The 25,049-nt window shown below is 45.0% G+C and overlaps 1 protein-coding gene across 2 annotated transcripts in view; it reads right to left on the reverse strand.

Annotated features, from left to right (window-relative positions):
• The window catches only part of PHYHIPL (phytanoyl-CoA 2-hydroxylase interacting protein like), an 83,913-nt gene that overhangs the window by 39,252 nt on the left and 19,612 nt on the right, over nucleotides 1-25,049 (reverse strand). The window contains exon 1 of one of the 2 annotated variants that reach the window (XM_044420346.1): nucleotides 13,630-13,735. The exons of the other annotated variant lie outside the window; for it this stretch is intronic. Coding sequence (XP_044276281.1) covers nucleotides 13,630-13,735 — 106 coding nt within the window. Of the gene's footprint in view, nucleotides 1-13,629; nucleotides 13,736-25,049 lie in introns of those variants that run through there. 2 annotated transcript variants of the gene reach the window in all.

Genomic DNA, 25,049 nt, shown 5'->3' on the forward strand with positions numbered 1-25,049 from the left:
CCACTCCATAGGTGCAAAAGGAAGTCCCAGAAAGTTTGCACAGGAGGTGGAATCATGACTACCGAAACACACCAAAGAACTTCAGAAGATGATCAGCCTGTGCTTTCTAAACTATAGCAAAATGTTTACTGTGTGGATCACAAGAAGTCATGGATGGTCCTTCAAGTGCTTGATGAATAACCTGCACTGTGGACAAGAAGGAACTGTTAGGGCAGAATATGGAGAAATGGAAAGGTTTTTTATAGGCAAAGGTGTGTATTTTATCTCCCTATCTATTAAACTGGTACATTACATTGCATTTACATGCTGCCTCTTTTCCTCTTTTGAAGAATCCAAAGCCGCTTAAATAATTCTATTTTATTCTCACAACCACAACTCTGTGAGGTAGGTTAAGCAGAGAGTGAGTGACTGGCCCAAAATCAACCAGTGAGCCCATGGCTGACTGGGGACTAGAACCCTGATCCTTCAGGCCTCCAATCCAACACTCTAGTTATGCAGAAGATATAAAGAAAACTGAATTAGAATCATAAGGGGTAAAAATTGGTGGATGATTCTTCAATAATTTAAGATATGAAGATGATACCATATCGCTTGAAGAAAGCAGCAATCAGTTGAAGTGACTCCTGATTAAAGTAGAAGAATAAAGTACTCCCTACAGGAGTACAGGACTGCAGCTGAATATTAAGAAAACAAAAATCATGACTACAGAAGAATTACAGAACCTTCCTGTTGACAATAAAGAAATTGGGACTGCAAAGGATTTTGTATACCTTGGCTCAGAAATCAATTTAAAGGGAGACTTTAAGAAATTGGAAGAAGACTGAGACTTGGAAGGGCAACTATGAAGGGACTTTCAAGAGTATGGAGATTTCACTGGAGACCCAAGGCCAAGACCAAGCACGCTATTGTATTCCTGATCGTTCAGTCTGGGTGGAAAGCTGGCTGTGAAGAAAGCTGGTAGGAAAAAAAGAATGCATTCAAAACGTGGTGCTGGAGGAGAGCTTTGCAGATGCCTCAGACTGATGGACAGACAAACAAGTGGGTCCCAGTTCAAGTTCAAGCCAAGCCAGAACTTGCCCTGGAAGCAAACATGACAAAACTGAAGTACTTTGGGCACATCGTGGGAAGGCAAGACTCCCTGGAGAGGACAATCATGCTAGAGAAGACCGAATATGAGATGGATCGATTTCCTAAAGGAAGCCACAGCCTTGAGATGACGAAAGCTAAGCAGGGCTGTGAAGGAGAGGACATTCTGCAGAGCATCCATTCATAGGATCACCATGGAAGTCAGAGAAGACTTGATGATACATAACAACAACTAATGGTGGCACAATGGACTGTACTGCTTCTCACTGTGGTGGGTCAGCATATTAGAGTGCTTCTGAATGCTCCGTGCTTGTGTTGTTTTTACTCTTTGCACTAAAAGCTAAAACACAACAAGTAACTGACTAAGCTAGAAGCTTTAAAACACACACACACACACACACACACACACACACACACACACGAGGGCATCAAAAGCGGCACACAGCCTGTCTGCATTATGAAAGGACACACTTTATGACCTCATTGCCCTGCATGTGAAGAGCAGGCTGTATTCAGGGACAGAGATCTGAAGACTATTCCAGGTTAAAAACTAGACAAGAACTTGGAGTCAGTGCAAAGGCACAAAGGAAAATACAATTCATTGACTGGGCCGGGGAAGTCAGAGATTAAAGAGCAGGCCAGGAGAGAAGATAATGCAGCAATCTAGATAAGAGACTAGACTGGGTTTTGCACAGAGTCCTTTCACCATATCTACCAGCTATGTTAGCTTGGCATCCATCTGCACACTCAAGGCAGGGCAATTATGCCTAGGTCTGCACTGCAAGTTAGCTGGTTCTGGCAACTGCTGTGTTGGTTCTTACTGTCCCCTGCACACCTGTATCCGGATATCTGCTCCGTCCAGCACTCTTCCCTTACACATGCAGGTGGTGGTGTCTATATGAGTAGAACCCTCTAGAACAACTCTCACACCACCCCCTCTCTCCTGGGTCCATGATTTCTACCACACAATGCAGTTCTCCACAGGGAGGCAAGATGATCCTTCCGTACGCATCAGCAAAGCAAAGAGCTGCAGATCTGTGTCATTTCTGCTACCACATTAATTCTTCAGCCATCTGGGCCAAAGTGCATCTGTGGGCAGCACACCCGCATCTTTTCACTTTTGCTTCCATGTTCAAAACTAGAAAGGGGAGCAGTTTTAAGCACAAGAACACTCAACCCATTTCCTACAAGGTGCTTTCCCCCCTCTCTAAATCCATACCTTGAGGTAATTTCAGCCCCCAGCTTGCTTCCAACATGTGAAATATGTTTTATTTATATTTTAGAATGCTAACTTGATAATATGTATTATAGAGCAGCATTTAGAAAGAGAAAATTAGACTTCTATCAGACTTGGGACTCTTTTTATTATTGGCTAGAGAAACAGGACTTCACATAGTTTTAAATATGTTTCTAAGTTATCATAAATCAAAAAAGAAGGGTGTGGGGGCTGACCCAGTGGGCCCGATGTTTTTGATGATGGATGTTGTTTTTAGTTTTTTGTGTTGTTTTTTAGGACTATAATTTCAAATAAAACTTATTAAAAAAAAAAGAAAGAGAAAATTAAATAAACACACTAGAAGTGAACTATGAAGAAAGGAGTGGGGACAAAAATAATCAGACCAGAGATGTGGGTTGTCACAGACAGCTCTTCCCACCAACTCTTTTTGGGCCATAAACTTTGTCCCGCCCTGCTTTACATGTGATTGGAAGCAGACCAGCATTTTGATTTTATTTAAATTGGCAAAATGTCTAGCTTAATCTTCAAGGTAAACAAATTTCTAGGATGGCTTGCAAAATTATAGGCAATAAAGCTTCACACACAAGAACCAAATAAAAGAACAGGACAAAACGGTGAGAGGTCCTCACAGCTTGGGAGAATAGAAGAGGCTTTTGTGCAGTGCCAGCAAGACAAAGTAGCTGCCAGATGAACCTTTCTGGGAAGAACATTCCATAAATGTAGTATGACAACTGAGAAGGCTTTTTCATCAATTTCCTGTCATCTTCACGCCAGAAGGATGTGCACTCAGACCTGCCCACAGAGAGAGGTTCATACTTGAGCAGGCAATCCTTGCAATCCTTCAGATATTCAAGTTCCAAGCTGCAAAGGCCTTTGAAGTAAAGCACCAACACTTTCTCCAGCAGACATTAACCAGTGGTTAACCATGTCAGTGGGCCTACAAAGGTACCTCCATTATGTCTAAATTGAACCTGTGTTGGTTTTGTCCAGCCCCATTACTGACCTGAGGCCACTGTTTAAGAAGGTAAGAAGAGCACCCTGGATCAGACCAAGGGTCCATCTAGCCCACCATGCTCCGTGGTGTATGCTGACCATGGTATGCTCATCTACATCTATTGCTGGGGAGCTTGAATAGGGAGAAATCCTGCTCCCATTCTGCTGGAGGAATCCAGTGGACAGCTAGTTTACCCATGTGTGAAAAGACTGCTGAACTGGGTGGACCATTCATCTGATGGCTGTTCTCATGTAGCATTTTGTTCATGCTGTTACCCCAGGAAACCAACAAGCAGGACATGGATCCCCCACCCCGAAGTTCCCCCACCACTTTGCACATAGGCATCATGCCTCTAATTCACGGAGGCCAAAACTACCCACTGATAGTTTTGGCCTCCATGAATTTGTCCCATCTTTTCTTTGCTCCATTTTGTGGAAGTGAATTCCATAGTATAATTATGACTGTGTGAAGGACTTCCTTGTATGTGTGCTGAAATTCCTACCAATCTGCCTCATGGTTCTACTATTTTGAGAGAAGAAAGGTATCTCCCGCTTCACTTTCTACACACCGTGCCTCATTTGGAGTGCCTGTGTCATGTCTGCCCTTAATCCCCTTTTCTAAAACACGTGATCCCAAATGCTGTGACCTTTCCACATAGGGCAGCTTCTCCAGACAGTTTAGTTGCCCCTTTCTGCATTTCCTCCTACCCTTGTTTAGGTGTGGTGATAAGAACTGAGCACCCAAGTGTGGTCACACCACAGATTTGTGTAAGATCTTAGCAATTTCATTTTCAATTCTTCTCCAAATTGGCCTTTTTTCACAGCAGCCGCATGCTAGGTCAAAACTTTCATTGAGCATTTTCAGTTTTGCACATCTACTGCCTTTTCTGGATTGGATGAGAAAGTACGAGAGCTGAAATTCATCAGCCTATTGGTGGCACAACTCTCCAAATCCACATATGACAGCAACTTCACTGGAAATGCTGAGAATCATGAGACAAATGGAGAGACCCCATGGCATAAACACCACAGGGCCAGGCATCTCTGCCACCATTACAGGTAACTTGGTCCAACACCTTCATCTCTTCTATACCTTGGAATGGAAGCACGTCTTGGCTCAAGGTTCCTGAACCCTGCTATAAAATAATGTAAGAGAGGCTGCAGAATGCCTGGTCTTATAAGAATGCCTGGGCTGTCCCTCATAGCTGTTTGTGCCTTCTAATTCAATTATTTTGCCTCTCTGGCATGTCTCTTTCTGAACTCAGTGCCTGCTCTAAATGCCACCTGGTCAGGAACACCTTCCTCCTGCCAGTTTTTTCCTGTGTCCCTTGGGCCCCAATCCAGCTATGCTGTCCCATCCTGATATATTGCCTGACAGAGGAGAAGCCTGCAATAGTGTTTAAAATGCAGTCCTATTTCCAATGGAAGTTTCAACACAGCACAGTCCGGTTATCAATCAATAGCAAAGCTTAGATGACAGAGTTCAGATGAGGTAATGCCCTTTATCTGAACAAATGGCAAAAACATGGAAGTGGTTAAAACAAGTCATTTTACAGTATTCTAACAAAATTCATTTTTCTCTAAGCTCGGGGTAAAATTGCTAAGGTTCACTGGAGCCTTCAATGGGTTTCTTTGTTTTTAAAGTCCAATTATTGTTTTCAAAACCATCTATGCAAAATAGCACTTGCATTCAAGCGTGAACAGAGACAAGAACACTTTGTGATAACAATAAGACTAACATTGATTAATGGTTCGACTACAAACACCACAATGGAAATTGATTCCACTACCAATACCAGGACACATTTTAACATGTTGAAAGAAATGCGTTCAAGGTCAGATGAGGGGGTGACAAAACATGAAAGCTTTTCAAGTAAAGTATTGGTGATTGCTTTCTTTACAACTAAAACTTTTTGTGTTGCATTGCAGGTTACGTATGATTACATTCCTAAAACATAAAAAGGAATGGAAGTAAGTTCAATGCCAAAAATTCACTTTACAAAGAGAGAGAAGAGAAAGAGAGAAAGTTCACAAGGATTTTGATGGGCGTGGTTTGGGGGAAAACCAATTTTGTTTATCACTTAGCGTGAGTTCATTTAAGTATAGCAGTTAAAAGTGTAAGTCAAAGCGACCCACATTAAAGCTTACTTCTGCATTAAATTCACTGGAAAGCCTTGGGGAGCAGACCATTACCCAGTCTCAGCCCAGCTCAGCCCTGCATGGTTGGGGTGCAGACTAACAGATTTATTTGGAAAAGCAAGAAGCCTCGCTGAGGCAGTTTGGGATGGGTCTGCAGTCCTTTGAAGATTCAGGTTTGGGACTGTTCCTAAAAGCAACTGTTCCTGGGTAGCCAGACAGCAAATGAAGCTGGAAGCACCTGGGCCTGGCTTTGCCTGATGTGCGCATTGCACCGAAACTTTGGTGGCATCCAGGTTAGGTTCTTGTAGCATTTGCAATACTTGAATGGATCCAAAAGGAGGCAGCTTGGGATCTTAGCCATGGCCAGGTTGTTGTGGGGAGTGGGGAGTGGAAAGTAATCGGATTAGCGCTATTCCGGCAACTGCACCAACTTCTGAGCCCAATTAAATCCCTGAACAACTTGGGTCCAGGTTACTGAAGTCAGGTCCTCCCTTAGAAGTACAGCTGAGAAACTGTAGGAATGAGAAACTTTTCCCTCACGACCCCAAAGCTTTACTTTGCACGTAGACTGGAAGTACCCAGGACACTTTGCTGCATGAAATGACCCCTCCCTTCCAGGGAGAACAACATGCAAGGCAGGGATCTGTAGATTTAGATGGGATCTAAGTCTCTGGGACCTTCCAGACTGCTTTCCTGCACTTGTTAGATGAAGTTCACAAATGCGCAGGCCTCTTCTTTGGGCTGAATTGTTCTCGGGCAAAGTGGACAAAGCCCACCAGGCACAGGTAAGGAAGCAAAACTCTGCTTGCCAAGTTATACCTGTGCCACAATTGCACTCACTTCCTGAGGGATGCCCACGTGGATACTCAGTATGAGCTGAGCTTAGGGCAAAGAGAAAGCAGGCAGGAGTCCAGCAATCTGAGCTGAGAAAATCCATCTGATTCTGACCCCCAACCAGATTCCTCACTCATCGCCAGACTGCAGCAATTGGATGACTCTTCTCTGTCAACACATGTCCAGATTTCGGCTTTCAGAATTTTCATTCATTCATCTTGTAGTTGCTACTTCTCCAGGAACAAACACATGGATACAACAGATCCCCTGCAAAACGTATTTCTGAGGATGCTACACAAGGGCATTAAGAGCAAGAAAGTAGGCAATGAAATTAAATTGAACAAGAGAAGAAAAATTACTTCAGATATGAAAAGCAATGGAAAATTAATGAGGTAGGAAAAGGCCCAACAGATGTGAGACTGGTTAAAGAATGGAGGGGGCACAGCAAACTGAACCTGTTCACAAGGAGAACCAGAATCCAGGGAAGGGCTGCATTTAGGGAAGAGAAGGACAGAGAAGCAGGCTACCAGAAAGCTTGATATTTTACGCTAGCCCCTTACTAGTAACCAGTTTGTTCAGCAGTAGCTTCGCTTCTTTGTATACGGCAGGCATTTGACATGAGCAGAATTAAACCCAAGGTATTTTGCTACCAGAGGCCCTGGGTCATTGCAAAGACACTAACTGGCTGGGCAGGTGAATCTAACTCTGGATGATCAGGCAGGGCCCTGCACTGCAGCTGAGGGTGCAGCCCGGCTTAGGGGATACAGGCCAGACTTCTTGGCATGCACAGTGCTCTGCTTTGCCATCTCACTGCCTCTCATTCACCACTCCACCTGGTGCCGCTTGCTGTCTGTCCAAAGAAATGCTGCAACATGACCTTTTACAGTCCAGGAAGGCTGCCAAAGAGGGAGTTTATTAGCCTCTTGCTAAGTGACCGTGCATGGATGAACTTCATTCAGTTTGGTGGCTACACATTGTTCAGGATGTGTTATGTACTGCATTTATTATATTTATATTCTGCCTTTTCCCCTGACGGAACTCAAGGTGGCTTGTATAATGATGCAGCTCTAGTTTTATCCTCACAACCACCTCTTAAATAGGTTTGACTGCGGACTAATCCGCCCCAAAGTTACCCAGTAATTATGCCTCATGGTCAAGTGTGGACTAGAACCGGGGCCTCCCAGTCCAACATTCTGACCACTATACCATATATAAGTCTCTGTCTGGAGATTATAAAGCTAAAAAAAGACAGCCTCAAGGAGGACTGGTCTCTTGCAAGGATGCTGCAATATGAACTGACCAGCAGTGAAGAACAATTGAACTCTGGCAGAAGCTACTTTTTGTTCTAGTGGGAAGACCCACGCCTGCAACATTTTGGCCATCGCAAAGTCTTATCTGATGGGAGTACCGACATGTATAAGTGAATAGCATCTATGCAACCTGAGCAGAGGACTGGGGCAAAAGGCAGGGATTAAAGTCAGGTGTTTAGTGAGGCACCGCAGAAGTTGGGCACAGTTCTAAATGCATGGAAAGGCTTGATTGATGGTCCAGAAGAAAGAGAGTGCATGATGGCTACTTTACCACTGAACTGGAAAGTGTGACTTCAATATGCAAAAGGGTGGATACTTTATATAAATGGTCTTTACAAAAGAAGAAAGAGAAAGAAGAGCAAGTTGCTGAATAATTCAGAGGGGTAAACGACAGGAAAAGCACACAATATAAATGAGAGGCATAGAAAATTGCCTGTTAGGAAGCAGACTGTGAAAGAATTCCCTACAATTTCAGAAGCAAAGCATCGCAGTGATTTTGCAAGCAAAGCATGGAAGGTGAAATCCGCATGGAGTAACTCTTTTCCAAGAAACCCAATTGAAATGAATGGAGATGATACAAAGGGACCCTTTGCAAATATCTGATGAAAAAGATGCCTCAGCTAGAGGAGACTTGACTTTGGAGCCAAGATACGGCATCACAATGACAGTACATTTTGCACTACTTCCCATCCAATTGTAGTCCGTGGAGCATTTTCAACATGTACCTCAGGGCTAACTGGATCAGCAGCTACAGAAAACTATCCGTATCACCAAAATTAAAAAAGTGCAAAGGTCTTCTTCAATTTTGTTTGTTTTGCTTCGTGTTTGGAAAGGAAACGAAGAAAGAATCACAGAGATTACCAGGGGGATCAGAGCAAGTGATGCACAAAAAGATAGAAGAAATACATGAGTTCTTGTGGCAGCTTACATGCTGAATTTGAAGTACTTCAAGACCCTAAGTAAGGAAAAAGGGAATGCGTTGGTGGTGGGGACCTCATTAAGGCAAAAGAAATGTATCTTGTTTTAGGGAAACAAACAGCTGAGGACTGTGGCTTCTGAAGGACTGTTCTGGAAAAGTTCTGCTGTACTAGATTCCATTTATTCAATCTTTACAAAATGTCCAATTAACTAATGGGCTAATTGCCACAGAATGTGATGATGGCCAATCATTTAGATGGCCCTAAAAGGAGATTGCACACCTCTGACCTTGAATTTGTCTATCAACTGCTATAAGCCATGTAGTTCAATGGGATTAGCATCGCCAATGGCAAAGAAGTCCTATTATCTTTATGACCTGCTCATGGAAGTATTGAGTTGATCATCATGAGAAATGGAATACTGAAGCAGATCTGTGGTCTGATCCAGCAGATCTCTTTTAAGAAATAGCTTGCAGAACAAATTAAAAGCCATACTTGCTTAGGAGGTTCCACCAAAAAATATTCACACAGATAGGGAGCTGCACCCAACATCATGCAACCAAACGTCTTCAGCCTCTCTTTTCCCTACATGCCCCATATGATCCCTGATTAGATTCTGGGGGTCCCCAGATTCTTTGGAGGACATCTGCAGAGTACAGGAAGTAGGCAGAGAAATCAGTTTTGCTAGCCATTTCCCTTCCAATGGCACAATGACATCATTGGATCTCACTGATGAAACTGAACAGGCTATCTAACAGAGTTCCTTCTTCCCTATTTTCTGCACCATCAATACATTGATCCTTTTGGGGGATGTGGCCATGATGAACTTAAAAGACACTGCAAGGGATAGTTATGACTGGAGAAAAAGAGATTAGGAGACTGGAGAAAAAGAGATTAGGAGACTGAATACTTTGTACCTTCAGAATATGGCTGACCTGCAATATGGAGCTTTTCCTGTTGAGTTTTGAGACTTAAGTGGTTGGTGTTAGACTAATAAATATTTTAGTATCACTTCCAGTAAGGGGAAAACCCTACATTGCAATTCACATCTCATTTACTGTAGCTTATGGATCAATTCTTTTTAAAATTGTTCCCCTACCCCAGCAGAATTACATCACTTTTAAGATGGACTCCGATAATGGAAGAGAGATACCTGGTCACGAGCAACTAGGATGTTCAGCCAACATGGTTCAACAAACAGGATGTCTGAGCAGACAGCAAGAGAGCAGAATGGAACCAAGAGACCATGAAACATTGGATAATTTCTCTCTCTGTGTGTGTGCGTGTGTGTGTAATGCGAATGCAATTCAGAAGCACCGCTAAGCTAGAGGCTACAGATGCCTAAAATCTGTGAGAGTGGTAGTATAACGAAATGAAAGCATATTAGTTTGGATGCATTAAAATAACCTGCAATGTTATAACAATTTACTGCAATTGCTATCACAAATTAACAGGGGTAATAAGGCATGAGACAACAGTGATTGCGCCCCACCCTCCATTTTTGTGATTCCCCACTATCATCTTGATCACTAAGAATACATCCCATTCTAGAGTTGTTCATTCTGTCAAGGTGGATGGAGGGTTCCATGTGCCCATTTCAATCTGCAAAACTGTGGAGCTCTGGATTGAAATGGAAATGGTTACCAGGTTTCCCATTATTATCGTTATTATACATTTCTATACCACCCATAGCCAAAGTTCTCTGGGTGGTTCAAAACATTTGAATTCACCCAACCAGATTTCAACCAGGCCCAACTCTGCTTAGCTTCTAAGCTTAGGCACAGTCTGGCACTTCAGACTAGATGGAAGAAGTTGCCATGCCCTGTTAATATCGACTGGTGGTGGTGGGGGGGTTCTGTTTAGGATACCATTGAAATAAAGAAGACCTAACAGAGCCTTTTGGCAGTGATTGAAGGCCAATTTGAGCCTGTGCCTAGAAGACTTTAGCTAAAACATTCTGTAAAGCAGGCTCTCTCATTTCTGTAAACTAGTTTTTCGGTATGTCTGCTCAATTCGTTGTAGTTGTAGCACCAATACTGGCTGACTATTTGATTTGATTTAATTAATATTTGCTGTGAAATGCTTTGAGAAACATTCTGCTAGAAAAAATATTTGAATAGTACTTTTGAATAGACAGTATTATTTCTGAGCTAATGTTCTGAATTCTCTGTCAGGGAGGTGAAAGAGTTGGAAACACTTAGGATCAGAAATAAACAGTATATAAACTATATTCTCAATAAATTCTTGTCATTATCAACTGAACTATTTCATCTCAAATTTTAGACTGCAGAAAGATTTCTGCAGTCTTAAAGAGAATTAGGAGACTAGCACCAACACAACATAGCAATGGGTTTAAATATGCAAGGGTAGGAAATATTGATTTTAACTACTGAACAGAATTACATTGTCCTCTATCTTTTACATGTTCTAGATACATCATTGCAGTCAATTGTTACTGCTTGTATGATTAGATTTACCTTGTGCAAGTTAAATGAAAACCAACAGATACCAATAATATATATTTCCCCAATGGGAAAAGTTGCCAGAAAAATAAATACGGAGTGCAATAGAGTAGTTTTTATTTCAGTGAGGCTTGCACTCACCCAGTGGGTGAAAAAAACATGAAAAGAAATCATTTCTACATTGAAAGGGGGAAAGTAGAAGGAGCTGAACACTCCGTAATTTCAAAGGGTGAGAATTGCACCGATCATGCTCAAACTCCCTTTACAGCGGCTGCTGTGAAACAGCCATTCATTTCAATGGCATTTTCACAGAAGCAAGAGTTACTGGAATGCTTGTTGTACTGCAGCACCATTTGATAGATGGCACCCCATGATGCTTTCAAAGAACTACTTTGTCATTTTTATGGTGCTACCCATTATAATTATATGCTCCTCTCCTAAAAGGTTGGGCCCATTTCTTCCCTTGTGCTTTTCCACATAGGCATTCTCAGGTTTTAAGTGCCACCTGTTGGAAGCAAGTTATGTTTCAAGTACTTTTCCACACCCAGATCTATACATGACTTGTAAAACTTCAATGCATATAGCAGGCATGCATTTTCTTTCCCTAAATATCTGCTCTGGTAAGATATTATTTACCAGAGCAGAAATATTATTTAAAATAATATTTTAAAATAATGCCTCAATGAAAATTCCTCACTCTTCCCCACAAATGGCACTAATGACCTGGTAAGGTTTGCCGAGGAGCAGAATGAGGGCTGTTTAATCCTCACACACACTAGCAAGCCATAGACAATCTATCAGATATAAAGCTGGCTTCCACACCTTCCCAGCGTCTGTTACTGGGAAAAAAACCAAAAGAGGGGAAATTACTCAAAGAAGTGTATTCCTATTGGACTTCATTGTACAGAAATTAATTAGACTATGCTGAATCAATTAGCAAGCTATCACAATTAACTTTGCAAGCTTCACTCCACTCCACTGGAGACAAGCAAATGAGTGAGAGTGAATTGCATAATGCATCTTCTATATGCCCCATCCCTAAATATCTGTTGTACCAACAAACATGACTACTTATAAAAGATTATTTTTTTTACATGCTTGCTAAGAAAAGCATTTATGGAATGCAACACTTCTGGAGGCACTATTTCTTCTGCAGTCCTGAAGTGACTACGTTACCCAACAGGCACTGATAGGACCATGACAGACTAACTTGCTTCTAGGTAGCAGCTGTTTATTTCAAACTATATGAATATACCAACAAAAGCATTCAGCATTAAACTACCAAATGTTCAGGAGTACTAAAACCATGAGGCACAGTCAATATCCAAAAAAGCTATATTCAGCCCCAAATTGAAACAATGAGATATGCTAAAATTATGTTCACATAATTGGAGTAGCCTGTACATTAATTCTGCACAAGTTCTTCTGGTATTGTTTTAGCACAGTGCTTCCTCCCTGAAGTTGATGCATAATTGTATAGAATTAAGAATAAACACACTTATAATTGCCAGTCTTCATTGTAGATGCAAATTGGCTGTTCCACAAACCTCATTACAGACTTGCAAGTGTCTGGATTTCTGCAGCTCAGACAATGCTTTTACACTTTAAAACAAAACTTAATTTGTCAGGCAGTTTAAACTTCCCACTTAGCATAATCAGCATTAACGAGCAAATGCTGTAGCAACATCCCTTGATTTTCAAGATTCCTTCTCGATCCCCACTCCCATCTCCTCAGTGACTCAACATTTGAGGGTACAGAACAAAGGACCTAATATTCGCATAGCAAATGTACCGCGTCGAACCTCTGTTCGGCATTTCATTTGGCTGAACCGAGTAAACGTCCGCGTAGATGGGCAGGTTTGGAGCCGCAGCCTCGAAGGGATGCCGGAACTGTCCATGGTGCTGAGGAACACCAGCCCTCTCCTTTCCCCTTCCCAAGGCAGGCTCCCCCTCTACCAACGCGGCTGCTGTTCCCCAGCCGGCGCTTACCTCCCACCACCCCGTTATTAATTTGGGTTGCGTTGGGTTAGCTACAAATATGGGCAGATAGAGGAATCGGCCGCAAGTTTTTGAACGAGCAGGGAAGAACGGGCGAGGAGAGCTTGGAGGGGACGCGTCTCCGGTCTCCTTCCCCAGGAGTGACACCCATGCACCACCCAGGACGCCACAAAGGGGTTCGTGGGAGCAGTTCGTGCGCCCGGCTTGGCCAGGAGTGCCAATCGCCAGACCCGGGCTAGCTGGGCGCGCGCAAACGTCTGCCTAGACCCGCGTCTGGGGAAGCGCAAACGTTCGTTAGAAACCAGCTGCTCCTCCTTCCCGGTCCTTTAAGCAGGAGAAGCCGCTGCCAGGCGTAGACCCGTTTGCTCTTATGAAGGGGGGGGGGTCCCCTCTAAAAGATGTGCTCCTCTCCCTCTCCCCGCTTCCCTTCTTGGCTTGTTCTTTTGTTCTCCAACAGCAGAAACGCATTCACACCTGCCCGGGCGCACAATTGAGCGGGCGCGGGGGGAGGAGGGGGCAATAGGGTGGCAGCAAAGCCGGGGGGATTAATTTTGCATTAGCCACAAGGGGGGTGGGGGTGGGGAGCAGCGACGCGGGAGGTTTCCCGTCCGGCTCAGCTCCCCCCGCCCCCGCCACTAGCGAGCCCGACTCACCGTCCCTATCGCAGAGCTGGATCGCCTCCAGGCTGAGGTTCTTGAGCACATCCTCGCAGGGGCTGGTGGGGCTGCTCATGCGGTGGTCCAGGCGGGGCACCTCCATTGTTTGCCCCCACCTCTGCTCGCAGCCTGGCCGACTCCTGCGCGCTGTCCGGGGTGCAGGGGGGCACGGGCGGCGGGAGGGAGGGAGGGAGGGAGGGAGGCGCGCTTCGCGAAAGCGGCGGCGGCGGCGGCTCTCGTCTCGCCTCGCCTCGCCCCGGCTGCGTCTGCCTCGCTCCCGCTCCCGCTCCAGGCTGGCTGCGCGACGGACTGCCCGCTGCAGCAGAGGCGCGCTCGCAGCTCGCTCCCGGACTGGCTGGCGAGGCGGCGGGCGCGGATTGGCAGGCGCGGGCTGCGGGGGGGGGGTGCCGGGGGTGGGGGGAGAGCGGCTGCCCGCCACCGCAGAGGAGGGGGCCGTGGGGAGGGGCGTCGCTCGCGCGCGCGCGCGCGCGGCACGCCCGGGGAGGGGGCCCGCGCTTAAAGGGGCTGCGCGCCGCCGGCGCTGAGTCAAGGCTGGCGCCGGCGCTTGCACCCGCGGCCCCGCCGCCCTCCGCTCCTGCGTGCACGGACCGCGATGGCAGCCCGCCCCCCGCAGGCAGCTGCCTCTCGCTCTGGGAGCAGCCGCGGCAGCCCGCTGGAGCCTCCCCGGCCCTCCTTATGTAATGGGTTTATCGGCGAATTAAACGCCGCAGTCTGGGCAGCTGCAAATAAGGTCCTAATTCTCCCAAGCGGAGCCAACCAAACCTTTTGCGGGCGGGCGGGCGGGCGGGCTCTCGCTCGCTCGCGCGGGCACGCACGCACGGACGCGCGCTCCCGGTCGCCCCCCACCCCCGTGGCCTTCCCGCTTTTTCGCTGCTCCCACTGTGGGGAGAACATGCAACTTGGCCCCAGCCTCGCCCGCTGGAAACCACAATCATCATCATCATCATCATCATCATCACCACCACCACCACCACCACCACCACCACCACCACCACCACCATCATCATCATCCTGGAATTCTAGGAATGGCGAGGAATGCAGGGCATCCTGATTCCCCCTGACCCCGTCCACTGAGCTGATGGGATGGATCTGGAATGAAGCTTGGAATCCTGCTAACTTATTTTCTGAGACAAATTCCACGAGCATTTGATTCGGCAACAGCAATTGTCACAATTGTGTCGCTAGGAGTGTTGCAATATGCTGCTGGGTTGCTGGGAATTAATTGAACTGGTCATTCCTTTGGAAACGATATAATCATTGAGAAGCTTTTTAAACACACCACAAGCATGACAAAATAAAACCCTATGCAGAAGCCAAAAGAAGTGAAGATGGCGCATACTGGTATATGAATAAGAATTCCTGGTATAGGAATGTCAGCATCTGTGCCTAAATTGTTTTCTGTGCTGTGTTGATACTGCCATGCTGTTTTTTCACCTTGATTAATTTCATGAAAGGATAGTATATCCTGAAAGATAGCTTAAACATCCAATAAGTGCAATTGTAAAAATAGTTATAATCTGATTTTCTCTTTTGAAATCCTGGAGTGGCCATTGCTGCCCAATTACCTTCTTGACTATCGCACCTTTTACCCTATCGCACCTGTTGTGACCCTACCTGTCCCAAACTTATCTTCCACTGTCCATAATCATCTCGTGTTTCATTTATTATTATGCTTATTATATCCCTTTTCTCCTTGGCAGAAACATAAAATGACCCACATAGTCCTCCCTTTCTCTATGTTATCCTCACAACAACCCTGTGAGGTAATTAGGCTGAGCATTAATGAGTGGCCCAAAGTTATCCAGTGAACTTCATGGCTCAGTGGAGACTAGATCCCAGATCTCCCAATTTCCAGTCCAATATTCTAACCACTATATTCCCCTGACTCTTAAACACCATCCCATAATACATAGCCAGAGGTTTTTAGTCCCTCATCCCTGACAGCAATTCTCATTCTGCTAATGTCATCCCCTCCAGAACTATTTGTAGATCACCTCCTCATACTAGAAACTCACAGAACTCACCCTTTTTGCCAGAATTGCCAGATCTAAAATTAATCCAAAAACATTCATCGTTCACAAACAACTCTACACATTCAGCTCTTTATCTCCACCCCCAATCTTTCACAGCACAGATACATGATCTGTTTTCACAACATATAAAAGGAAAACACCGTTAAGGTAAGGCCAAAGACTCAAGAAATAAAGGATCCTGCAATCCTATGAAAATTTAAAAATATACAAGGTATAAGCACAGTAAGTGTAATAGATATATTATTTGCATTATTTACTGTTCCCTTCTAGAATTGTAACTGAAAGTGTTTTTGAAATAGGTTTGGACAGGTAAGGCAATTTATATCAGGTGAATTCAGCAGGACCATTCATCTGCATTCATGGCTCAGGCTTTTCCACTAAACTGATCCAGCCAACTTGCTCAAACTAGCACAGTTCAAACATTATGCATCTTCTCTGATGTTCAAGGGAAGAATGAACAGCTTGCTTTGACTCATCTAATCTCTTCCATTCAAAGGTAGAATTGCCCCTAATTTTTCTTTCTTTACACAGTTCTATACCACCTAATACCAAAGGTTCCTTGGACAGTTTCCAAATAAAAGAAGTTAAGGCCACAAGATATAAAATGAAAAAATGCAACTATTAAATTTGAAGCACAATAAAATCAGAACTAAATACAATGCACAAATACTGCTATTATTAGTACATTTCTATTCTACTCATAGCCAACGCTCTCTGGATCACAAGATAAGTCACCCATCCAGGTTTCAGTCAGGCCCAACCTTTCTTAGCTCCCAAAATTAGGCAGGTACTGGGCAAGTACAATGGAAACAAAAGCTGGATGTGAATTTGACAGTTCCTCCACTAGGAAAGAAGCTGACAATTTTTGAGGAAAGCCAAAAGATGTTTGATAAAACAATTAGATTTTCTTGGAGTGGGGGAGGGGATATTACTGCACATTTCTTGACTAAATCGCAGCTTCAATGCAAGCAAAATTCACCACAAATTCAATCTGGAGATTACCACTAAAGACAATTCTAAGATTATACAAAGAATTGCAATAGGACCAGTATAGTTTTGCACGTGGAAGTGGATTGTTCCTTTATTGTAATTCAGGCAAGTGGCCTCATTTATGACTGAATGGCTGTAATATTAAGCAATTCCTTGCAAGTCTGAAAAAGCTTTCATGGTTCAAACCACAGACGGTGCTTTTGGATCCCCTCAAAACACAGCATTTTTTAACAGAGGCCAATTCTCCCACAGGCCACTAACTTCCACCACAAGGAATGATCTTCAGGAAAGCAGTCTCATGCTGGAAGTAATATCTGATCCACAATATCTCTGGTTGCCATCATCATTGGAGGAATTGATTCCAGAAAGCAGCTTCCAGGTCAGATGGCTGCATGTCCAAGATTGCCTGGACTGCTCCATTCGGAAAAAGCAAGAGAAAGCTTGCAAACCCGGCTAGAGAAATAAGACATCAGCTGTCAAGCACTCAGGCCTGCATGGATCCAATAGAGCAGTGAGGATAAAAACAATGCAAATACAGTAACACTAAACAACAATTTAGTAACATATCTGAAGTGGGGACTGAAAAACCATGACAGTCCTCAGTATGCAAATCAGAGGACTGTGACTGCTAATGCATTGCTAAAATGTGTTCTGCACAGAGGATTGCTAAATGCATTGTAAACAGGCTGAACTAGTCTTTTGTATCCTTTAGATGAAAACATGGCTTCATTTTCTATTTTGCTTTTTTAAAAAAATAACATTGTTGTTACCGTTTGCTGCTGTTTCCTTTTGTTAGAAAATTGCTGTTAGAATTCCAGGAATAACAATGAGGAGGAAAGAACAGGAAAACAGAAGCACCAGCAGAGACGTCTGATATGAATTCACACACACATACAACTGCTGACAATATTTCAGTTCCTCTTCTGATTAAAAGGCAATAAATACAGATTAAAGATGACAGATTCTAGTGTGCATCGTGGCTTAGTGGGGTGATAACAAGATACGGGGATTTGCAACTCTAGGTCAGTGGTTTAAATGCTGATCGGGGCTCAGTTGTGCCTGGAACTGGCTACCAGCTGTCCAGCAGGCACCTCCGAAATGAGTTGGTCTTGGTCCATTTCCTAGCAAATAGCAATTCACTTTCCAATAAACTGATCTGGCATCTTTCACTGGCGGATCTTCCCTTAGGACTAGAAGCAGTCCGTGAATTCTGGTTTTGAAAAATGAACATTTTATCTTGCTCAGTGTAACTCTTCTTGAAAATACCAGAACGTCTTCAGATGAACATAGTTTTACATTTGTTGCCTGCCCAAGGGGAATGGGGTCACTTGCCTTAGGAAGAGACTATTAGAGATGTATGGTATTTTTGTAATGCCTCTTTACAAATATTCAAGGAGAAGTAGATGAGCAATCAGAGAGAGAGAGAGAGAGAGAGAGAGAGAGAGAGAGAGAGAGAGAGAGAACAAGTCCTTAAAATAGCAAGTGCCTAGAAATCAAGGCTTCTCTTGCTAGACAATGCAAAACTCAGGTACCTTTACCTTTCACCATCTCCTTCACTGGCTACACTATAAAAACAGCAAAGTATTGCCTTCCTCCCCAGGCATGTGCTATGAGTCCAACCACTACTAACCACCAGCTATTCAACATCATTAATATACCTGGGAGAGCACCTTCTCCCTTATCAGCCTGGCCAGTCACTGAGCTCATTGGAGAAGAGCTTCTGGTAGGTTCTGCATGGAACGATGGCCTGATTGGAAGCCACCCAGAGGACATCTTTCAGAGCCAAACAGCCTTTTTGTGGAACTCCCTGACTCTGGAAATCAGGCACTGTGAGCTCTTCAATGGCTACTGAAAACATCTGTCTTTCAAGAAGGCTTCTTTGATGGACCAGCCGTAGTTTTTATTGGTAGTAGAGTTTGGAGAAGAGCCAAGCAGAACTGCTGTTGAGTTTGCTAGGAAGCTCCTTATAGGCATCAATGTCCAGTGAACAGCTTGTTGTGCAAGGTTTTTTGCAGCTGCTTCTAAGATCTGCAAAGATGATGTATGTAATATTTAAACAAAAACTTAAAAATGGTAATGGGCAATTTTAAACATTTTGATATCATTTGTTTATTGTTATTTTGTTTAATTAATAACTGGAATATTTTAATTTATGGTGTCACTCGTAACATGTCACTGGCCCGACCCATGAACGTGGACACACTCTGGACCTGGTTTTCTCGACGGGGCAGGAGGAGGGTGGTCTGAGGGTGAGAAATTTATGTTTGACTCCCCTGTCATGGTCAGATCACTTTCTGGTGAGGTTTGTGCTCAAGAGCGACCTCTCCCTCTGTAAGGGTGCGGACCCGACTGTGTGGGTCTGCCCCCGGAGCCGGATGGATCCGGAAGGATTCCTGAAGGCCCTGGGGGAGTTTCCGGCTGACAAGACTGGTGCTCCTGTCGAGGCTCTGGTCGAACTATGGAATGGGGAGATGACCAGGGCTGTAGACACGATCGCTCCTAAGCGTCCTCTCCCACCAGGCAGAGCCTGCTCTTTCCCTTGGTACACTCCTGAATTGAGGGCGATGAAGCAGGTTGGGAGACAGCTAGAGCGTAGGTGGAGGAAATCACGAGATGAATCTGATCGAACACACTTGAGAGCCCACTATCGGGCCTATGCTGTGGCGGTGAGGGTGGCGAAAAAGAGATTTTTTTCCGCTTCCATTGCCTCCTCACAATGCTGTCCGGCGGAGCTTTTTCGAGTGGTGCATGGCCTGGTTAATCCAGGCCGGAAAGAAGACCTGGTTACACCCTCAAAGGCCTGCTGTGACGACTTTGCCAGGCATTTCAGGGAGAAAATCGCTCAGATTCGTCACGAGCTGGATTCCACTATTGATTCAGAGGTTTCTGGGGAGACGCCAATGCTGCCGTCTGGTCCAGAATTATTGGATGAATTTCAGTTATTGCGGCCCGATGATGTGGACAAGGTGCTTGGACGAGTACGTCCCACCACTTGCCTATTGGACCCTTGCCCGTCCTGGTTAATAAAGAATTCCAAGCACGGGATTGGGATCTGGATTTTGGAAGTGATTAACGCCTCTCTGAGGGAGGGTTGGGTGCCTGCCCCTTTAAAGGAGGCGGTAGTCCGACCGGTCCTGAAGAAGGCGTCACTGGATCCAGAGATGGCCACTAATTATAGACCAGTGGCCAACATCCCGTTTCCGGGCAAGGTGTTAGAGCGGGTGGTGGCGGGACAACTCCAAGCACTCTTGGATGAAACGGATTATCTGGACCCATTTCAGTCCGGCTTCAGACCCGGGTACGGTACTGAATCTGCCTTGGTCGCCCTGTACGATGACCTGTGCAGGGAGAAGGACAGGGGGAGTGCGTCTCTGTTGGTTCTCCTGGACCTCTCAGCGGCTTTCAATACCATCGACCATGGTATCCTTCTGGATAGGCTTGCGGGATTGGGGGTCGGAGGCACTGCTTTGCAGTGGTTCCGCTCCTATCTCAACGGCCGGTTCCAGAAGGTGGTGCTGGGGGACTATGGCTCTGCGCCATGGCAGCTATGCCATGGAGTACCGCAGGGGTCCATTTTGTCCCCTTTGCTTTTTAACATCTACATGAAACCACTGGGAGAGGTCATCAGGAGGTGTGGGCTGCGGAATCATCAGTACGCTGATGATACCCAGCTCTACCTCTCGTTTTCAACCAATCCAGGTGAGGCAGTGGCTGTACTGAACTGGTGCCTGGCCGAGGTAATGGGCTGGATGAGGGCCAATAAACTGAAGCTCAATCCAGACAAGACGGAGGTCCTGTTGGTTGGCAGATCGGGCTTCGGAGAGGGTGAATTGAACCTTGCCCTGAACGGGGTTGCACTCCCTCCTAGGGACAAGGTCCGCAGCCTGGGAGTGCTCCTCGACCCGGAGTTTTCACTGGAAGCTCAGGTAACAGCAGCGGCGAGGAGCGCTTTCCTCCAGCTTCGGCTGATTCATCGACTGCCTGGCAACAGTGACACATGCACTGGTGACTTCCCGCCTTGACTTCTGTAACGCGCTCTACGTGGGGCTACCCTTGAAGACGGTCCGGATACTTCAGTTGGTTCAAAATAGAGGTGCCAGGCTGCTGACGGGGACTGGGCGTTATGGTCACATGACTCCAGTTCTCCGTCAGCTTCACTGGCTTCCCATTGAAGTCTGGGCCCAATTCAAGGTGTTGGTAATGACCTATAAAGCCCTAAACAGCTTGGGTCCTGGTTACCTGAAGGAACGCTTACATCCATATATGCCCAACCGCCCCTTGAGATCAGCGAGAGAGGCCCTTCTCCGGGAGCCCCCCGTGAGAGAAATTAGGAGGGTGGCTACTCGGAGGAGGGCTTTCTCAGCAGTGGCGCCTAAGTTATGGAATGCGCTCCCTAGAGAGGTCCGCCTGGCGCCGTCGTTATTTGCTTTTCGGCGCCAGGCGAAGACCTTTTTATTTAAGCGGTATTTTAGCTGTTAATATTATTTGATCTTATCTGGCCAGGGCAGCTTATTTTTAATGTTTATATGTGTGTGATTTATTTTATAATTGCTTTTATTTATTGCTTGTAAGCCGCCCCGAGGCTTCGGCGAATGGGGCGGCATAAAAATGTTTTAATAAATAAATAAAATAAATAACTTGTCTATTAAGAATGAGGTGGTCACTGACTGTAATAAACTGTTGTTGTTGAGTTTGGAGATGTTCAAAAACATCTATTATGGTGTTTTTATTTATTTTTTAATCTTTTGTTGTTGTTGTTGTCATCCATTGCTCCAGAAACTGCTTAGAAGCAGAGCAGTCTGTAAATGTTCTAAACAAATTACCCGTAAAGCAAGCAATGAAGCTATTGAAAAGCCTACAGACTTGGCCACCCCTTTACGTGCCATTATACAATAGAATTCTCATAATAACTGTACTAGGTTTCAGTCTGTGATGATACATCAATATATTTTTTTTCTCAAGCTATGTGGGTATCTGTAGAAAAGAATGTCAACCAAAATAAAGGGAAAATGAAAATGCTGGGGCAGCTCTTCAGGACACAAGAGCTTGTATCACAGTTCAAGCAGTATTTGCACATCTGCATGGAGAGTTTCTGGAATTTCAAGATGGGAAGCAGAGTATGGTCGGAAGGCGCATACAGTAAGACAACCAGCATGTTGAAGCTAAGCAGGTCTGAGGCTGGCCTGAGCCTGGAGGGGAGACCACTTGGAAACCAAATGCAGCACCTTCAGTTCCACAATGGGAGGAATGTTATAGACATAATAAATATAGTAAATAAATAAGCAGTCAAACCATGCAATCGTACCACATCCCCGTAATTGCTTCTGGTAGCACCAAAGTAAGAATGGGAGACAAGGGGCTCTAAGAACTCCCTGTTTTGTCCCTTGTCCTTTCTTTCTCTACTCCAGGATTTTGAGTAATTAAACAAATGCATGGGGGCAGGGAGGGAGAGAAAAATAAGAGTAATGGGATCAAAGTCAAAGGAGCCATGCAAAAAAATTGAGGATGAGTCATGGAGAAGATACAATGAGAAGCTACAGCCTGAAAGGACAGGCACTGAATCAATGGTTAGGGAAACAAATAAATAAATGAAGCAATAGTTTATGCAGACTAAAATGGAAAGGAATGAGACTGGGACTGGGAAAGAATTTAATTTAAGCAATGGCAATGACTGATGACACTCACAGGAAGGAGAGCGAAAAGAGGAAATTGGAAAGAACTTGGCAATATCGCACATTCAAACTGTTCTTATGCAAACATTTTCAGATGCCCAAAACAAGTTTACATTTTGAAAGGGTTTCACTACCATTTCACAGTCTTCATTGCTACCACCATTTTTGGAAACTTCGTTTTGTCATGTTCACAGACAATGACCAGCCAAAATATTAAAACCCTAAATTAACCTTCCCCATGCAATAGAAACATACAGAAAGGAAGGGAAATTGGATATCGATTTGTGTCTGCTGTGATTCTGTAACTATATATCTTATATCATGTGTATGTCTATACGGCACAGATTTAGGGCACAATTCTATACCTATTTAGACAGAAAAAGACGTATAATTCGCAGCATGCCCCAGCCAGCCATGACACTGGGAGATGTAAGACTTTTTTTATATCTAAATACACATATCCTTAAAGCCATTTGGTAACTGTATGCTACAGACCCCAGGATCCTCTTCCATAAGAAGCTAAGATAGTTATGAAAAGGTAATAAAACTGAGAGTAGCTATGCCCAAATGAAGTCACAAAATCTACCCAAATACCATCAAATGTGTTCCGTACTTTCCTGCCTTCCTCCCCTTTTATTGCTTACCCTCCATCGGATTTAATCAGCACAAACTAGAGAAGCTCAAAACTCTAATGCTTTCGTATCAACCACCCCTCCCTCATTGCTTATGTATAGTAATATACTACAATGGTTCATTTATTTCTGCATTTTAATCCAATCAACAACTTCACAAAGCATCTTAACCAAACCCATGCAAAAACTAAGAGAAATTACAGGTAGGGATGCAGCCGATGGATCAGCCGAAGCTGAAAGAACGCGCTCCTCGCCACCGCTGTCACCTGAGCTTCCAGCGAAAGCTCTGGATCAAGGAGCACTCCCAAGCTGCGGACCTTGTCCCTAAGAGGGAGTGCAACCCCATTCAGGACAAGGTCAAGGTCCCCTTCCCTGAAGCCCGATCCACCTACCAACAGGACCTCCATCTTGTCTGGATTGAGCTTCAGTCTATTGGCTCTCATCCAGCCCATTGCCTTGGCCAGGCACCGGTTCAGTACAGCCACTGCCTCACCTGGATTGGTTGAAAACGAGAGGTAGAGCTGGGTATCATCAGCGTACTGATGATTCCGCAGCCCACACCTCCTAATGACCTCTCCCAGCAGTTTCATGTAGATGTTAAACAGCATAGGGGACAAAATGGACCCCTGCGGAACTCCATGGCATAACAGCCATGGCGCAGAGCCATAGTCCCCCAGCATCACCTTCTGGAATCGGCCATTGAGATAGGAGCGGAACCACTGCAAGGCAGTGCCTCCAACCCCCAATTCTGCTATCCTATCCAGAAGGATACCATGGTCGATGGTATCGAAAGCCGCTGAGAGGTCCAGGAGAACCAACAGGGATGCACTCCCCCTGTCTTTCTCCCTGCACAGGTCATCCTACAGGGCGACCAAGGCAGATTCAGTACTGTACCCAGGTCTGAAGCTGGACCGAAATGGGTCCAGATAATCAGTTTCATCCAAGAGTGCTTGGAGTTGTCCCACCACCACCCGCTCCAGCACCTTGCCCAGAAACGGGATGTTGGCCACTGGTCTATAATTAGTGGCCATCTCTGGATCCAGGGATGCCTTCTTTAGGACTGGTTGGACTACCGCCTCCTTTAAAGGGGCAGGTACCCGGCCCTCCCTCAGAGAGGTGTTAACCACTTCCAGGATCCAGGTCCCTATCCCATGCTTGACATTGTTAATTAGCCAAGATGGGCAAGGGTCCAATAGGCAGGTGGTGGGATTGCAGTCCTTGGGCAACTGGGTTCCACCTCTTCTGTATCTGGAGATGTAGACAAACTACTAGTCTGATTTAAAGCCGTTTTTGGACTCACTGCCTGTATCAAGCCTGGAGATCAAAATCCTGGGAGCAAGGCAGGAGAGCACCTGGATACACAACGATAAGGACAACACCAAACCAAGTCCCTTCGTTCAAATGAAAGGCTGATCCAAAGGCATCTATAAGCGTCAAACATTATCACATGACTTTCTACAGCCATTCAGCAAGCCGCTTGGCCACTTAATTTGTAATCCCTTTGATTAAGAAGCGGATGACAATGCAAGACTGAAGCTGAATCTCTGTCCATTAACATTCCCCCCGCAGTTTCAGGCCTTACTGAGAATTAAGCTGCACGTACAATGTGAAATGGTTTCCCAGAACCGATCTGATAGCTGCTTTGTGCTCCACACGGAATATGTACTGCCAGATACCCTGAAATCAACTCAAAAGCAGTTCTGGCAACATGAGGGAATTGCTATGTGGCCTGAATAGATACGAACTGTCTGAAGGTTCCTTTGTCTTGTGCCAGTGACCAAACATGGCACATTAATGTTGAACCTTTCTGCCTTTCTTACCCATTCATATATTAACTCTGTTAGAGAATCTTGGACTTCTTTTATAATATCTCATTTGTATCCTAGCAAAGCATTATTTGCACTTAACGGCTATGATATCTAATTCCATGTAGGGATCACTTACTCCAACAAACCGAATCTGCCTTGTATCCTGGGGAAGGGAAGCGGTTTGATAATTTGGAAAGGCTTGGAGTTGCTGCAGGGAAAACCAAAAGAAAATATCTGTGTGGTTTGTAGAAATAGGGTAAC

Source organism: Varanus komodoensis, unplaced genomic scaffold (assembly GCF_004798865.1).
Source record: "Varanus komodoensis strain SLA01 unplaced genomic scaffold, ASM479886v1 scaffold11, whole genome shotgun sequence".
Taxonomy (NCBI): Eukaryota; Metazoa; Chordata; class Lepidosauria; order Squamata; family Varanidae; genus Varanus; species Varanus komodoensis.